This window comes from Brienomyrus brachyistius, chromosome 10 (genome assembly GCF_023856365.1).
Source record: "Brienomyrus brachyistius isolate T26 chromosome 10, BBRACH_0.4, whole genome shotgun sequence".
Taxonomy (NCBI): domain Eukaryota; kingdom Metazoa; phylum Chordata; class Actinopteri; order Osteoglossiformes; family Mormyridae; genus Brienomyrus; species Brienomyrus brachyistius.
Window position 1 is genome coordinate 9,071,835 of NC_064542.1, and position 18,438 is coordinate 9,090,272.

At 36.6% G+C, this 18,438-nt stretch overlaps 1 protein-coding gene and 1 long non-coding RNA gene across 2 annotated transcripts; both read right to left on the reverse strand.

Annotated features, from left to right (window-relative positions):
- Nucleotides 1–3,880: 3,880 nt before the first annotated feature.
- Nucleotides 3,881–16,585, reverse strand: LOC125750154 (cadherin-related family member 2-like). The gene is made up of 20 exons (XM_049027565.1): nucleotides 16,562–16,585; nucleotides 15,893–16,015; nucleotides 15,616–15,759; nucleotides 15,429–15,504; nucleotides 15,178–15,296; nucleotides 14,791–15,018; nucleotides 14,389–14,544; nucleotides 13,938–14,099; nucleotides 13,717–13,778; nucleotides 12,857–13,103; nucleotides 12,202–12,441; nucleotides 11,660–11,729; nucleotides 10,870–11,460; nucleotides 8,351–8,378; nucleotides 7,889–8,027; nucleotides 7,243–7,364; nucleotides 5,588–5,701; nucleotides 5,361–5,444; nucleotides 4,930–4,975; nucleotides 3,881–4,373 (listed from the first exon to the last, which is right to left on the reverse strand). The coding sequence occupies exons 1-20, from the start codon at nucleotides 16,583–16,585 to the stop codon at nucleotides 4,209–4,211; spliced, it is 2,940 nt and encodes a 979-aa protein (XP_048883522.1). The 3' UTR covers nucleotides 3,881–4,208.
- Nucleotides 8,805–9,639, reverse strand: LOC125750841 (uncharacterized). Its single transcript, XR_007400437.1, has 3 exons — nucleotides 9,529–9,639; nucleotides 9,263–9,359; nucleotides 8,805–8,892 (listed from the first exon to the last, which is right to left on the reverse strand). It is a non-coding gene; the product is annotated as an uncharacterized LOC125750841 (long non-coding RNA).
- Nucleotides 16,586–18,438: the final 1,853 nt, after the last annotated feature.

The window sequence follows — 18,438 nt, forward strand, 5'->3', positions numbered from 1 at the left end:
TCATAATTACTGTTACTTATTGTCAGGGAGTCCCTATTTTATTTTTCTCAGTTGAAGTTCACGCAGTACAAACTGGTACGCAGACAGTGTTCATCATTCGACCTCAGACATCACTCAGTGCCATTCATTGTCTGTTGGCACTGATGTAAATAATTCTAGTCACAATTCTAACCCAGTTCTCTGTCCTATTAATTAGGGTTTTTTACTGTGCACTGGATTTAGCACTATTTTGTTTCTCCAATAATTATTAATTGTTGATTTTTAAATCGGTCTCTTCTCATCAAGAAGACCCTTTGCCGAGTTTATACCCAAAGCACTTCTTATCAGATTGCTAATGTAAGTGTAATGACAGGACAGAGAGAGAGAGAGAGAGAGAGAGAGAGAGAGAGAATCCAAGTGCAGGAACTGAAAGTTTAATTCCATACTTGCAGTCCAAACAGGGAATGAGGGCAAATAATCAATTCCAAAACATTAGACAGTGTGCCTAGTATTCAGGGGAGACTGAGTGGTTATGTGTTTCCGTGTTCCAATAGCTTTTCAGAGTCGCATGTGGACCAATTCCAAAACTTGGCCACTGTGGTACAACTATTCATCAAAAACTGGAACATCAACAATTCTCATGAGAATAGAGGGGCCTGGTGGTTCAAAACACAAAGGAGTTAGGCATTCACACATGTGAACCAGTGATTTCTGAGGATATTCTGCCCATTACAAATACCAGCTCGTATCTGTGGTTTGAGGAGCAATACTTAGGAAACAACGTCTTAATCCAGTCTGGCTATTAATATGAAAATGATACATCTCAAATTGATTCATGCTGGTCACCAAATGGTCTCCACAATTCAGATTAGTGATGAAGTCAAGATCACCTACTGTAAACAGAGACCAAGTCATTACCAAGACCAGAATGTATCGAGACAAGACTAGCTAGGTAGTATGGCCTAAAATTTGTGTCACAGTATAATTTAAACCATGGATGGTTTTTCTTAAAATTTCAATATAAATGCTTCTGTACAAATGTAATGTGTTTTTTTTTTAATAAGAGACCTTATTGGTTGCCTTTCAACTCTAAAGTTTTACACCCAATCACAGTACTGCATTGACCCACTGAACCCTGTCTATTTTTGGTTTTATTAGGTGATGTTTTACAAGGACTTCAGTATGTGTGGAGAGCTTCTTCAGGGGAATCTACAAACCCCCATCGAGTGGATTTCTCAACACATGACGGTGGCAGCATGGTATCAATTATATTGTGATTATGTGAATGAGAGAAAGGGAAAAGTTGGATCCGGTTGTGTGAGAATAGGTGCAAAGGTGGCAATTCATTCCATGAAAGTCATTCCATGAAATCCTTTTTGTAGCATTGTAAGTGAGCAAGGTCAACGAGGTGGTATCTCAGATCCAGATCTGGTGATGAGACCTATTGTTCCCAGAGTCAGAGTGGCTCTTCCTCCACGCAACTGAGTCGGATGAAGAGATCCTTGTTTGTCCACACTGTCGCTGACGCGATCGCCGCTTCCCCTCAGCACAGAGCTGCAGCAATCAGCACCTGCTTATTGTCTGAATGCTCATTGGCTCACCGTATCCCCACTTCCGAGTATTTTGACCACTGGGATCTGCTTTTGGATCCCTTTATGCAGTAATTTCCTGAGATCATCACCTTGCTCGACTAGATAGGTGAGGTACTGCTAACCATCTCACCTACCTCGGATGCTCAGGTAATGGGGGGTGTTCAGGAGAAGCTGGGGATGATATGAAGCCTGATGCAAGCCCATCGGGACTGCTTGCCATTACCGGAGAACCTGCCTGCGCCTCCTGCCATCCAAATGCCTCGTTCTGATGTCTGCCCACTTCCCAAAACTAAGAAAGCAAAAGAGAAGCAATGGGGGAAAGCGGGACCCACAGCGTTCACACCACCAGGCCCAGGTAAGGATGGCGCTATATCAGAGTCTGGCCCTGGGGAAGGGATTGTTGCATGTCCTGACTTTGCCTGTCCCGCTCCTGCCATGCAGTTGGTAGCGATGATTCCCTTTTTTGCCAGCTGGTATTGCTGTTCATCCCATTCTGTGCTTCCTGTAGTTAGCACCCTAATTTATTTCCCATCGCCCTGAGCCACCACATGGCTTAATGGGCTGAATTGGCGGCTACGTCAAGCTTCCCTTGTGCTGTGGATTCAGTACTGGCCAGAGGCTAGCCTCAACTATGTTTGTAATTTTGATTGTATGTATTTCTTTTTTCCTTCATTTATGTTGTGGTTCCTTGTTCCCTGTTTTTAATATTCAATTACCCTTGTTTTCTAGTCTCCCTTGCTGTTTTGATCCTTCATCTGTTAATTACCTTCACCTGTGCCTACCAAATACTGTTCCTAGTATTTGTTCCTGCTCACACCTGTCTCTTGTTGAAGCCCCTGCTAAGTGTATTTAAGTGTCTGCCCTTAGTCTCTTCCCCATTTGGTCATTGTGTGTGTATGTAGCTGTTGCTCTGTGTTGGTTGTTGTACTACTATAGTTAGTGATGGGAAAATTAAGCTTTAAATCCAAATGTGTTGGGATTATTTGAAGCTTTGCAGAACACAAAAGGCTAGTGACCCCTATTGGTTAAAAAATATATATAGTAAAATAGGAATAGCAGAGTAAAATAGTTGTGAAGTCAAAGACAAAATTATGACAGTTATGGATAAGGTTGAGGGAGAAAATGATGCACGAAAACATGTGAAACTGAAGATCTCTACAACTCAACCAAAGAGCAAATCTGTTTCAGACTTTGTAACGAAAAAAAAAAACTCTCTGCTCACAAAGCTCAGATTGCCACAAGAGTGTCTTTGTTCTGTTTTTCATTGGGACTGGTAGAAGTTAAACTGCTATATAAAGTAATTCTCATACAGCCAGATGTTCAAAACTAAATGGGTTGACTACATCTGATTGTGGTGCCCAAAGTATCCCTGAATAATCTCTCAAATTAGTCTTTGCCCATAGATATCTTACCCATACATGCCACATTGGGCTTCTCAGCCTGCATAGATTCCACCTCCATCTTGTGATGGGGGTTCTGACTGGTACTATTTGACTCTCCCTGCCGGCCCCTGGAGGATGGGCTCCCCCTTTGAGTCTGGTCCCTCCCAAGGTTTCTTCCTTCTAGGGAGTTTTTCCTTGCCACTGTCGCCTATGGCTTACTCTCTGGGGGCTTTGGGGGCGGATGCTGTAAAGCGCTTTGAGACAATGTAATGTTGTGATACCGCACTATACAAAAATAAATTTGGTCGTTTGCTGTACTAGTATACTGCTTAAAAAAAGATGCCGGATTTTATGCTACTTATGGGTGTTCTAATGAAAGAAATAATAAAAAAAAAACAACAGGGATTAACAATTCACTTTATTTTTACTACATAATACACTGTATATATTGAAAATGAATTAACATTTATTTCAAAAATCATAAAGTTTCACCATGGTAGTCATTTTATACGCAGTAAGTAAATAGAATATCCTTAGAAAAAAATAGTAAGTTCATTTGGAAATGAAGTACTACTTACAATTTACATTAGAAGATGTAAATATGAAAACCTTCATTGTTAATTTGACCAAATGTTTTGTATCATGAATACATGTCTGACATTCGTAAATTGGTTGAAAATTTGGTGAGTTATGCTGATTTGAATTGTGGATAAACCTTTGCTTTATAGAAAGACAAGCATTAAGGACCCCCCCCCATACCATTTCTTGGATCCAACCCCATGAGTTCTTGCTGTGCACACATGTCAACATATATCAACATTCATACCCCAACAATTTGTCAACAATTGTATTTTTTCTAAAATTAAATAATAATAATAACGATAATAATAATAAGAATAATAATAAGGAGAAGAAGAATGGACTATGGTGGATTTTTAAGAGGCTTGCAGAATCTAACAGTTAAATTTGTAAGCAAATGACATCTTAACAACCTTAACAAATTTGTAAGCGGCAAATGATTTATTGATACTAATTTACTGCTATGGAAGAGGGGAACATTTCACTTCAGTTTCCAGTTCTTAAAACTGCAACATTCTGGCATTTGACAATGACATTTGTATTTTTATACAACAGTTTGTTTTTCTTGAATTTTCATATTACAAAGTAACTTTACACATATATCATACATGAATTGCAGCCATTTATCTTAATGCATTTTTCAGGAGGGGCCTGCATTGTATTCCTTATGCGATACTTATAGGTCCGTGGTGTTCAGCGATGGGTTGTCGTAGCCCCACTGCATTCCTGAATCCTTTTTTTTGTCCCGTTGTGTCAGTGCAACCCCAAGTGGCTCAATGAACATGTCATTCAGGTGTATGTCACTTTTAGTCTCACCTTCCTCCTCCTCTTCCTCGATTATCTAACAAAATACAAAAGCACATAAAAGTCTGAAATTCCTCTGTGCTCTATAGTAGCTTATGTTTTACGGCTGTGAATTAGTTGAAAACCTGTAGTTACTTTTCAAAGTCTTATCACATTTTCAAAGCTCAGGAAAAGATTAAATATCGGCCTGGAATTCATAAATCAAATTAGAAATGTCATGTAAATGAGCTCAAAGTTACATATCAGCTGAACAATTACAAGGGCGTGGTAATTAAATTCTATTATGAAGACGTTTGCGCTTATGTGCACTTGGTTTGCTAAAAAAAGCTAAATAAAAATACAAAGAAAATGTATCATAGTATTTGGGATCAATGCAAGACATTCTCAGGGTCTTAACTAAAAAGCAAAGCATAGCTAAAACCTACATATTTGGAAGGACATCCGCAGACATTCATCTTCATACCTTATTGCTTTATATTATTGTAACTGCTTGCAGAAAGCAGTGAAATAATATCATCCTTTGCCATATATATTAGACAAGAGTGCAGGAGAAAAGAATGCATTTATCAGAACTCGTTTCAAGAAATATTTACCGTCATTGGTCCATTATCTGACTGGTTATAGTCCAAGGAATTAATGCTAAAACAGAAAATGCAACATCATGTTTAAATTCCATACAGACATAATCACAATAAACAGCAGAATATTGTTGAAAAACGTCTGTAAACTAACAGATTGATGATTCACCTACTGTAAACCAAGCAACCTGTTACCCATAGAGAAGTCAAAAAATTAAACCGCACAGCACAAATCTGTACAATTTCTTCAGCACGCTGACAACTTCCCGTTTGATATTTGGCTTTTAAAAATCTAAAGAATAAAATTATATAATATTCTTGAACAGAATACATAAAACTACAAACAAGCACGAAACATCTCTCCAGAAGGGGAATACAGTTTCAATCATTTCATGAGAGAACAGTGCCAGTAATGTTGTAAATAGCACTGTCTTGTACTGTCTTACCTAACTTTGTCATCACTGGAACTGTCCTCATCAAAGCCCAAGTCTGTGGCTGTGTCAATATTCAGATTGAGCACAGGGTTGGCCCTGAAATTGAATGAGTTAGAACACAAGCCTGTGAGTCTAAACTCCGAGTACTATATAAATCTTCAGTCTAAATGAATCCCATCAGGGAAATTCAACTGAACACGCCTGAATGAAGGCTGGAAACTGAATGTTTTGGGACTCACCTCTCCATTGTATATTTGTTTGTACCCGGAACCACTGCACCAGTTTTGTGACTCTCTGTCGCCAGCATTGTGGCTGTGTTCATGGCCTTGGATGCCTTTAGCTTCCGCTGGAAACTGTAGTAACACAGTTATCATGTTCAATTAAATATCGCTGCTACATTCACCAGTATTTAACAACCTATAAAAATTCATTTTAAAGCAAACTGATCTGAACATACTCTAAACAGAATCAATGTATTTTTCATATTATAACTTTGATACCGTTAACTGGCTTTCATTAAGCTGGTAAACAATGAACTCCATAGATAGTGTCACTACACTTTCCCATGTTTTCTTGTGACTTTTTTGTGTTCTGGCTTGTTTTCTTTACATCAGTACAAGCTTTCAGTTCAAACTCATTAATACAAATACCTTTGCTACTTGGTCGCTAATTTGTCTTCCATGTTTTCATTGTTCCATTTTTGTAGAGGAGAGGTCAGGAGCATGACCCACCCCACGACAAACCACTTCAGGGATGAGAACCTGAGTGCAACTCAGGCTCTGGAACCAAGCTCCTGAAGAGGGGCTGGACTGTATTCCACTCTGGAGTTGCCCATGGTGAGAGGCGGCGGGCACGAGTAGGTCTACTTATACCCTTGGTACGTTACCAGCATGTTGCAGTCCACCCCGGTGAATGAGAGGGTTGCATCCCTTCGACTTTGAGTCGGGGGACGGGTTCTGACTCTTGTCTGTGCATATGAGCCGAACACCACTTCAGAGTGTCTAGCCTTCTTAAATAACTTGGATAGGGTGCTGGAAGGCACCACATCTAGGGATTCCATTGTTCTGCTAGGGGACTTTTCTGCTCACATGGGTAATGACAGTGAATCCTAGAAGGGTGTGACTGGGAGGAATGGCCTGCCCGATCAGAATGTGAGCAGTCATCAGTTATTGGACTTCTGTGCTAACCACAGTTTGTCCATAATGGACACCATGTTTGAAATTAAGGGTGTTCATAAGTACATGAAGGCAAGGCTTGATGAGCCAGAAGGCAAGGCTTTCGATTTACTGATCCATCTATGTTCCTGCCCTCACCTATAGAAACGAGCTTTAGGTTTTGAGCGAAAGAATGGGATCGCGGATACAAGTAGCCAAAGTGAGGGCTCCTCGGGACGGGCTCAAAGTAGACCCACCGGACCTCTGCAAACCAACTAGGGTGATTCGGGGGGTGTTTCAGGCAGGTTAAACTGGGAGGGGGGCCCCGGGGCAGACCCAGAACATGCTGGAGAGATTATATCTCTTGGGTGGCCTGGGAATGCCTTGGTATTCCCCCGGAGGAGCTGGAGGAGGTGACTGGGGAGTGGGATGTCTGGGCATCCCTGCTTAGACTGCTGCCCCCACAACCCGACCCTGGAACGACGCCGGATAATGGACGGATGGATTGGAATCCATTCATTCATGGACATTACCAATCAATAAAAAAATAACACCATACCGCTATATTCTGACATTACTGTCATCAAAACCTTTTCAACCAGCAATTCTTCAACCAGAAGGATAAGCGGTTTGGAAAAAGGATGGATGGATGGATATTTCAAGATGTAAGGATTATGATGCTTCCCAGGAAGTCTTTATCAAAGCTAGGTTCAAAACAGAAGTATCTGTAAACCACTAACCTCTTCCGGGTGCAGACAAGTGATGTTATCATGATAACCAGACTTATTACAAGAACCGCCACTAAACCCAGAAGTATAACAAACACAGGATCAATTTCTTTCTCTTGGGGTAATCCAGACACCTGGAACAGAGGATGAGAAGGATGGTGATTTTTTAAATAGGATTAAATTTATGTACAGTATTCTTTTACCATGACTGAATAATAAAATATTTGGATAATGAAAATATTTTTGTTTTCAGTCATATTGTATCTATCATGCATCATATTATCTGATGATACGTTTTTAAATGGTTTAATTTGAGTTTCAAAACAGAAAACTAAAATTTAATTTGAGTTGGTTATTAACCTTTTTAATATTTTTTTTTTAAAGAACACAACCATGGCTGGACTGCAGGTTGGTTCTTCACTCCTGCAGGGTTAGATTTCCTCTAGACACACTCGTGCCTTCCCAAAGTTCAAAGACAGTTAAATGAATTGGTGTCTAAATTAGCTGTACAATGTCAATGTTTGTGTGCATCTGTCCAGCTCCCTGCCTTGTGATTGGATGGCTACATTTCCCTACATGATATAGTATATGTACTTTTAAGTCTATTATTTAAAAGCCAATAAATAAGATAGATTGAAATATATTTGAATGTACTTACAATGTATGTGAGGCCATATTTCCGCAGTATATTAGCATGGTATAGGTCTTCTTGCAATCTCCTTTCAACACTGTTAGAATCCATGGCGCTTCCGTTGGTATATATAAAGTATGCTTCCAAAACAGTAATTTCTGAGGCTCTGAAAAATAATCCATTTTAATTTACTGGGCATTGCAATAATTCATATTGTCTTTCTAAATTTATCTAGACAATTGTCCAGATACCTTCCTCCTGTGTTTTTTTGGCAACTCTTACTATGCAGTTATCTCAGTTGTTTTTGGAAATAATGGAATTACAGAGGGCAGAAATTTTAAAGAAAAGCCCTCAAATCAATGCTATATTTATTATTTAATGTATTTAGAATTTACTGTAATATAATAAAATGATATATACAAATCAATATACATATTATATATTTTACCTTTGCTCTGTGTTTTCTGCTGCAACCTCCAATATACGAACCGTTGCTCCAGTCGCTGCTGCAAGAGCTCTGAAGCATGACATGACATGTTAGTCTTATATCATGATATATAAAATCACAATAAATATCACTAAGAGTTACTGCTCAGCAAATGAATATAATGTTCAGTCTAAGGAGGACTTATCAGCATAATTGGTTACTATAGCCGGGGCCGTAAGAACCTTTGTATTTAAATTATGTTCTATTCCCCTCTAAACCTCTCTCACGCCATTGACTCTAGCCACCCTGCCTTCAACAGCATTGGCTCAATAAATGTGCCGGTGCTTTTTCCTTTATCCAGCAGAGGGCAGTACATGATTACATTTTCTACAGCATCCCTTTCACGTTGAAACCTTCTTTGAGAGAATAATTGTCATTTCTCTGAAGCACATAGTTTGATGTAAACCCTTTCTGTGACACACATTCAAGCATCGTATAAACCGTATAAATCGTACCCTTTAATTTGGTCCAAGTTTGCATTGACCTCTGCAACAGAACTGTCAAAACGGAGGCCGACGCGATAAGATTTGTCGATTGTGTAAATCTGCCAAATGGAGCATACATTGAACATGTTAAAAATCATTAGGCCATTCCTGCTTTATTGTACTTGTATTTCAATACAAAAAACAGTACTGCATTTCAACAATGTGAGTGTAGAAATGGAGAAATCTATATTTATGGAAAACCTAAATAGCTCTTTTATGGGATTTTGTAGGAAGAATTTGTATTTGTGTTCATGTGTGTATTATTTTATATATGGAAAATATATTTAGTAACAAATGTACAACCATGGCTCATATAAATAGTATTTAGTACTTCATATACAGTACATATATTGTTATTCTTTGGTAAGTGTATGAAAAGCAAAGTAAGTGTTGATTAACATCAAAGGTTTGTGAAACTGAAACACATACCGCTATCTGAATTGTTGCTGATACATCTCCTTTGTTACTTGCTTCTACTGTTACTAAGTATTTTCCTTTTAAGTTACTGTCAAGACTGCCAAGGCACCTGAAAATTAATTGTATACATTTACATTAGGAATTCTGTTAAACATAAATTTCTGATCATACAATTGAGGCATGTGAACTATAATACAAGACTACAAAACCGAAGAAATACGGCAACATGTCATTATTCAAAAAAACATAAATTCAAGTGAATTATCATTCATTTTTACCTGATGGTTCCTTCATAGTAGTCTTGTTTTGCAGTAGTTTCAGCATAAAATACATCCATAGGAATCTCATTATTATTAGCATCAACAAACTCCACTGATGATATGTCAAATGTGATGACCTTATTGTCTCCAGAATCCAGGTCAAAAGCCTTTGTTGAGTGGGGAGACAAATTGAGTAGATTCTCAGTATCGATGTTAGTTATTAAAATGATTAAATATAGTATCAAATGTGTTCTCACCACTTTTTATACAAAGGAAACAATGTTAGCAGTCAGTAGGTGTGTGAAAAAACCAAGAAGTGTATCACGTTAATTCAAGAATAATCAAACTAGTTAAAGATTTCTCTCAGCAACAAATACTGGAACAGTTAGCAGGGACACCATTATAACTACATAGACTAAGATCTACTTGGAAATCTATTCAGAACAAATGGAGCTTTTGACTATTTTATTAACTGAATACCATTTACTGATTCAAAAGAATGGTTTTCACTTTGTGTCCATATTAGAACACAATTAGAATTTTTTATCTTTTATGGAATACCTGATTTGCCTATCAATAAGAGAAAGGTACCCATATATGGAAATTATCAACAATTATATAGCTAATTGTGTTTGAAAACGATTTTCCTAATTAAACAAGAATTATTGCACTAGGCTGCATTTGCAGCAGTCTCTGGTGTAATCAGAGTTTAAATGTGCACCTTCTAAATAATAAAAAAGCTAATTACTTACAGAGACAAAAGCAACACTTTTATCCTTCCCGGTATCTTCAGAAACAACAACTTAAATGAAAGAAAATTATGTATAAGTAGTATATAAAATTTACCGAAAAGTAATTACTACTTTCAGATGAAAATGATCAGGATACGGCTAGCATGAAAATATTTACTAATCTAGAAAAAATATTGTTTCAAAATAACAGTATGAAATAAATGAGAGTTTACCAAATACTCCATCGGGGGTCATGAATATGGGAATATTGTCATTGATGTCATCAATATTGATTGTCACGTTTTCTTTAAAAAGGTTAGCGATAAAAAATGTTAGCAATAAGTAAGCAATAATATTACATATAATAGCTACTATATATTAAAATTACTATATAATAGTAACAGTATTTTCCCATTTAACCAATAAAAAAAAGTTTAAATTATAGCATATGTAAATGAATTTCTATAATAATATAATCCAATTAAACTTATTTGTGAATGTGAGGGTGATATTATTTTTCAGTAATATCACAGAAGATTTAACTAGTTATTATTCATTCATTCATTCATTCATTCATTCATCCATTTAAAATGAGTGATTAACCTTTCCCCGGAAGAGCATTGCTAACCTGGAAGACTGGTATTCGCTCCTTTCTCTGTGAAAATATCCACCACCTGAACTTCCAGCAGAACTTGAGTACACTTCTCATAGTCAATCAGGAATTTTTCGTTGACCATGACATCACCTGTGGCCTCCACTATGAACCATTCCTTATCACATGGACCCATGGTTGCATTGCAGTAACAGTACATGGAGATGAGCTCATAAATCAGGGAGTGGTTATTGTCCAGATCCCCGCCGACTATTGTACCCACCACCCCCAGACCAGTGGTATTCTCAGCTACATGCCACGTCAAATCTTTAGGCAACGTTGGTCGCTCGTCATTTACATCCAGCACATTCACCTTGACTTTTACTGTATCCTTTCTCTGCCCCAGATCTGTGGCCTCAATTGTTAGAGTGTATAGCCTTTGCCCCCGCTCATAATCCAGCTCAACATCTGGGTCCACAGATATGTTACCGAAAAAGCCCCCATTGTCTTCTGCTGAGGAGATGATAATGAAGTTCCCAAAGCTGCCATCAGTGATATGGAACGAGATGCGATTGTTAATCTCTGTTTGATCTGCATCATCAGCAAACACCAAGCCCACAAATGACCCTGGAGACAAATAATAATAAAAAACATAATGACAAGGTAATTTGTGTCACCCCTCACTATGTGATAATGCACACTATGTTGAAAATCCTTGTTACCACCTTTTGTTACCACGGTATACTAATACTAATATAGCTAAAACACAATTTAGACTGTATGTAGCCTTTCCATTATTTAGTTCAAATAGAACATGATTACTTACCCTTGTTACTTTCTTTTACAAAGAATTCATAAGAAGGATCCCTAAAATGAGGTGTATTGTCATTGATGTCCTGTAAGAAATAAGAAACTGTATATCAGGTATTTACTTATTATAAAGAAGATTCTTCTGCTGTTACTTAGGTATTCTTTCATTATTTCATTGACATCATTACATGATCTGGGCACACACACGAATTGGGATGGACTGGCTAGCGAGACTACCGGGAGAATTCCTGGGGGGCCGCCCTACCCGTGAGGGGAGAGAAGAAAGATATTCCTCCCTAGATAATTCTGATAAAACTAATATCATTCGAGTGGGACATAATTTCCCTGGTTAATTTTTGTTACCAGTTAATCACTGGCCAAAACAAATTTATATTGAAAAATATTAAGTACAGTGGACATATGAGAATATTGTATACTAATGGTATGTTATAGTCAACCAATATATTGCTCAGTTTTTCGCCATTTTGAGCCAAAAAAATTTTAAAGAAAGGAAAAAAAAGTTAAAGTATTCTGCAATGTTATTTAAAAATGCCTGACCTGCACATTGACTGTGACTTTCACCCATGTGCCTCTAGGGGGCACTCCCATGTCAGTAGCTGTTACGTTTAACACAATATCTCCATTGAGTGAAGCGTTTATGGCTTCTCTGTCTAACTGGCCTTTCTTTTGTAACTCTCCTGTTTCTATGTTTATGGTAAAATTGTCGCTGAACATGCTTTCTTCAATTCTGTATTGGATCTTGCTGTTATCTGTTCCTTGTTCATCTTGATCAATGGCCTGCAAAAGCAAACGATATGGTACAAAGTCATTGGACGGAATTCTGAATTCATAGATTTAATATCTTTCAATAGTAGCAATTTAGTACTAGGACATGAAGGTTTGTGGAAAGTATTCTGTTGTTAGCATTTACATAATTTGCCTCATCTTCCTCTCCATGAGACCCACCCGACACATGTACAGGCAGTTTTGGGGGTCACCCCCGAAGCCATTAATGTTATGCGTGCTGTACATGAAACCCACTGGCACCAGTCCGCCAGTTATGAGATTTTGAACCGGTGAGCTTCTTACTAGAAGTGCAGAGTCCTAACCCACTGGGTCACAAGCTGCCCCCCATAAACAGATTACACTGAAGCACCAGCCACGCAGACACTGGATCGAAGCAGAACTCTGTCCTCTTCCTACATGAACTCACCTGGATTGTGAATCTCAGTTCCTGATTCGGTCCTTCCTTCACAGACCCGTAATATGTATTGGGTATACTTGGTGTATTGTCATTTATGTCTAAGAGAGTTATCTCCAGCGTTGTCGTCCCAACCTTGTCTGAAGTGTCAGTCGCTTTTAAAGTGGCATAAAAAAAGGAACTAACCTCACGGTCAATTTTTTTATCATCAACCACTTTAATGCTCCCATTACTTGAGTAAACATCAAAATAATTCAGTCTGGAAAAATAGAAAACAGTATAATTATACAAATTCTGTTGTCCCACAATATTTTTTTTTTAAATGATAAATTAATATACAAAAACATTTAATTTAATTTAAAATTTAAACATTTAATTTGTATTAAATACAATTTTATATTAGTTTGCATATTGCATTATATATAGTATTTATAAGTATAAGTATTTATTTGTCCTTTGAAATGAATTAATATAATCAAATGAACATTTTAAATTTTATTAATTGAGTAAAGAGAAATGTTTCTTCATATAGTTCAGTCATTATTTATCCAGCATATCTAAACCGTATTTTCCTTTTATATTTATTAATTTTTTTTTTGTGTATGCATATATTCCTTAGTGGTGTTTGCAAACAAAATTCCCCCTGGAGTCAATTAAACATACCTTACATAGTTTATATCTGTGCAAAGAAGAAAATAACATGTCTAATCCTAAATAGTGTTTTAAAACTGGACCATATCATCCAAAAATACTGAAATATGCAAAAAGTATGTACATCAGAATGCCTACTTAACTTATGTTTTTCAGTCCTACAATATTATATCATAGCAGCTTCATGTTCCATTTACAGTAATACCTGGGTGGGGACTTACATGCTAGCAGGTAGAAGGGTGTAACTGATGCTGTCCACATCTTCTGTGTCTGGGTCTGTAGCCTGAAATTAGAATTCAAATGTCTTTGTTGACGTCAGTGTCTGGCTGATGAACCACACTGTTTTTTGTGAACTTCAACATTAATTGTTACCCCCAAACTAGTTTCCAAATGAGCAAGTCTTAAACAAAAAGGAAAGTACATTTCAATGAAAAAGCCGTACTGTGATGGTGGCTATGATTGTGCCTATTGGACTGTGTTCCTTGACTTCTATTTCATAGGTGTCCTGCTTGAAAGTCGGAAAGTTGTCATTAATGTCTTTGATCTGGATGGTGACGGTGGCTGTGGAACAGCAGTCACTTGTGGAATCTTCAGTGGCAACAACCTGTAAAGTCAACAGATATATTTCTCCATCTATTTTCTTAAGAAAACTCATGTGCTTATTTAAGCGAAAACCTGCTAACAAGAAGTATTTTGTGAGAAATTTGCTGCAAAATATTTCTATATGTATAATTAGGAATTAAGTTCCATTCATGTCCCTGATCCAAACAGTATAGGTGATATGTTGTTTGTATGGCCTTATTTATACTTAACATTTTAACAGCTAAAATTATAAATCAAAGAAATCAGTCAGATTGCTTTATAAAACATCCCATGCAGCTCTACATCTGTACCTCGATTATCATAAATTCCTTTTCTTCGTAGTCAACATCTTCTTGCCTTTTGACCTGAATTTGTACTTCAGCTTCTGAGATGCCAGCAGAAGGGAACACCTGGAAGGCGTCTTTGTCTGGACCTTCTAAGCGCAAGGTGAACATGGCATTTTGTCCCTGAATAAAAAAATAAAAAAAAAACACTGGATTCAAAAGTCTTCCTTTTGTTACTTGAGCGCTTCATTGCATTACATCTCATTACTGTAAGTTTTAACATTGGTGCATGGTAATGTATACAAAACAAAATCAACTTCAGATGGTTTAAAACAGCAAGACTACAGTTGTTTTTGTGCATCTATGCATTAAATGTTTAACAAGAAAACAACTTTTTTTATAATAAGAGAAAAACAATCAAAACCTTACCTTGTCCAAATCCACTACTAAAATATTTAAACCTTTTACAGAGGCACCCACAAATGAGTGTTCATCGATGTCACCACTGAAATCGGTTGCTTGTGTACTTAAATCACATGGCGTAGCATTGCAATAAAAAAACATAGGCTTGTTGTCATTAACATCACCAATAGTGATCTTCACATCTGTCATGGTGTTGGCAAAAATTCCATGAATATTTTCTTCCGTTTCACTAGCCTAGAATACAGAAGCTCAAAATTTAGCATAAGAAAGCAATCTTTCCTTATCACATAAATAGTATACCTAATATGATGTTTTTATTCATTTCTTTACCTTTTTATGTCCTTGAACGTGTACTTATTCCAGTAGACCAAAAGTATGTAACTTGCCACTTACCATAACTTTTAATGTAACAATGTCATCAATGTCCAATAGTTCCTCTCTATCAAAAACCGTTTTGACTGATATTAGTCCAGTAATTTCATTAATCTCAAATAAGTCAGGCACGTTGGTACCTACGATGGAATAACAAGTTGGCTATTTTAAATTATTGTATTGTTTCAATCAAAAAAATAATGATGCTGAGTAATACAAAAGTAACATGCAAGTTTTTTTTTTTAAATTAAAAGAATAGAGATTATTCTTACTTTGAATTGTATAGATAATGTTGGCATTGATTCCCAAGTCAGGATCTATAGCCATGACCTTAATTACAGAGTATCCCTAAAAGTTCAAGAGAAACTGCACAGCTGTAATAACATGACTACAAATGTACACATATCAAAAACATCTTTCCATATATTATGAGCTAAATTATTAATCATTGACACTTACCACAGGTGTGTTTTCATCGACAGTGGCTACATATGGAAGGTTTATAAATTGCGGATCAAGATCAGGAACATCAATGACATTGATGGAGGCAAAAACTGTACTGGACTGGAAGACGATTTGTCCGTTAAGTGGGCCACCTTTGTCCTTCAAGTAGTAAAAATAACTTTAATAGTATTGAATTTTTTTAATTTGTATATTTATTACATTGTGTACATAGTTTGACGATCAGTCACACAATAAACAGAAAACAATGAGAAACAAAAAATGTTACACTTACCGATGCGTTGACTTTTAACTGGTAGAAAGTGCTTTTGCTTGTGTAATTTAAAGTTCCTATAAGACTGACATTACCAGTGATTTCATTAATTGAAAAAAGGTCCATGCCAGTACTTGGAATAACCTACACAAAACAATATAATCAGCCACCTTAACGTACTTCAATTAAGTAATTGCTAATAATTAAATTAAAGCAATTTACATCGTCAATTCTGTACACAATCGTTTTTGCATCCCCTTCATCAAGATCAGTGGCCGTCACTTGAAACAGAATTCCTGGTGGAGTATTCTGGGGAAAAAATGTTTAACAAAAGAAGAATGTAATGTGAAAGTGCATTAGCTACATTGTTGAGTCCTGTACTTAAATATAATGTATATTTTGTTTCATGTGATGTATTAAAATGAATATATATATATATATATATATATATATATATATATATATATATATAATTTTTTTATTATTATTTATTTATTTTTATTTTTTTTCACTTACTTCTGGCACATCTATGTTATAAAATGGGCGATCAAATATAGGCGGATTATCATTTGTGTCGTTTAAAACTATGCCTTGTAGTTTCTTCGCCTAATCCAAAAAAAAATGTTAAATATCAGTTAGATAAACATCATTGTACACACACACAAATAGGGAGAGATATATTGTGCTTACCTCACTTTGACCATCAGAAACCATAAGCCATACCGCAAGTATGGGCTTTTGCTGAAAATAATAAATACACCTGTCTGTTAGTGGTATTTACTGATATGCAAAGGTTGTTAAACAAGCCATAAAGAACTTACTTCTCTGTCCAAGTAAGACTTTATGGTTACTATTCCTGTGTCTCGGGCAACACTGAAGTGAAATGCATCGTCTCCTGAAATTGCGTAAGTTAATGGCAGACCAGGTGGGCCTCTCGCTTGAATTGTAAAAGCATATGCACCTAAATGGGGAGAAATGTATAATAGATCTTTAGGTAACGCTTTACATTCAGTACACCTTCATAATGCATTCATAGAACATTCAGTACACTTTCATAATGCATTCATAATGCGTTCATACAACATTCAGTACACCTTCATAATGCATTCATAATGCATTCATAGAACATTCAGTACACCTTCATAATGCATTCATAATGCATTCATAGAACATTCAGTACACCTTCATAATGCGTTCATAGAACATTCATAAGCTGCATGCAAGTACACATCCTTTAACAGCTTTAATATACATTAATATCAAACATTACATGATTATATAATTATAATGTTTGTTATTATTATATAATGTTTATTATTAATGTATATTACAGCTGTTAAGGGATGTTAGGATGTAAAGGTATACATACATGATGTTTGAATGTTTTCTGAATGTTTAATGAATATATTATGAAGGTGTACTGAACGTTGTATGAATGCAATATAAAAGTATTGTGAAGATGCAGTTAATTGCTTCAGGAATTTACATGAGCGATGTGAATCAAGTCATTTGAATCTGCTGTGAATGAAATATGTTGTCAGAGTTGAATATATTTTTTTCCAGGATTCAAAGAAAAGTTATGATTATTATTTAATGGCTAATGCAACGGGTGGCATGGTGGTGCAGTGGTTAGCACTGTTGCCTCATGCCTCTGGGACCCGGGTTCAAGTCTCCGCCTGGGTCACATGTGTGTGGAGTTTGCATGTTCTCCCCATGTCGTCGTGGGGTTTCCTCCGGGTACTCCGGTTTTCCCCCACAGTCCAAAAACATGCTGAGGCTAATTGGAGTTGCTAAATTGCCCATAGGTGTGCGTGTGTGAGTGACTGGTGTGTGAGTGTGCCCTGCGATGGGCTGGCCCCCCATCCTGGGTTGTTCCCTGCCTCGTGTCCATTGCTTCTGGGATAGGCTCCGGACCCCCCGCGACCCAGTAGGATAAGTGGTTTGGAGAATGGATGGATGGTTAATGCAACTGCTGTAATAGTTTTTAATGGCATGCACCAATGACTTAAATACTTAAAAAGTATTTAGTTAAACTGTGGTCAATAAAAAGCACAATTAATTCACCAAAATAGGAACAAAGATGATTGGATATTAAATTATTGTTTCATTTATAATATCATGAAACTATTTGTTAATATGCATATACATATAATCAAAGATTAGTGGAAAAAAATTATAACATACCAAGTGGAAGATCTTCCATTAATACAACTACTGTTGTATCTATTTCAATTCCATTATTGTAAAGTACTGTAACTGTTAAGCAAATAAAACATTAGAGGAAAAATTCATGTATAGAGCAGTTTTTCTCATGCATAACGAATGTTTAAAAAGGCATGGCAAAAGTCTGGGAATATTTTTTATGGATTAGTATAAAATGTATCTACTTAAACATATTACATTGTATAAATTGTGGCTATTCTATGAGCTTGTCAAATTGTGAAGTGTGCTGCCTTAGAAGGAAATGAATCAGGTGAAGGTGATGCTACTCACCGGCCAGAGGCACCGATGCCAACAGGAGCAGAAGCGCACTTGGCATCGTAAAAGGCTAAAAAACAACTTGTGAG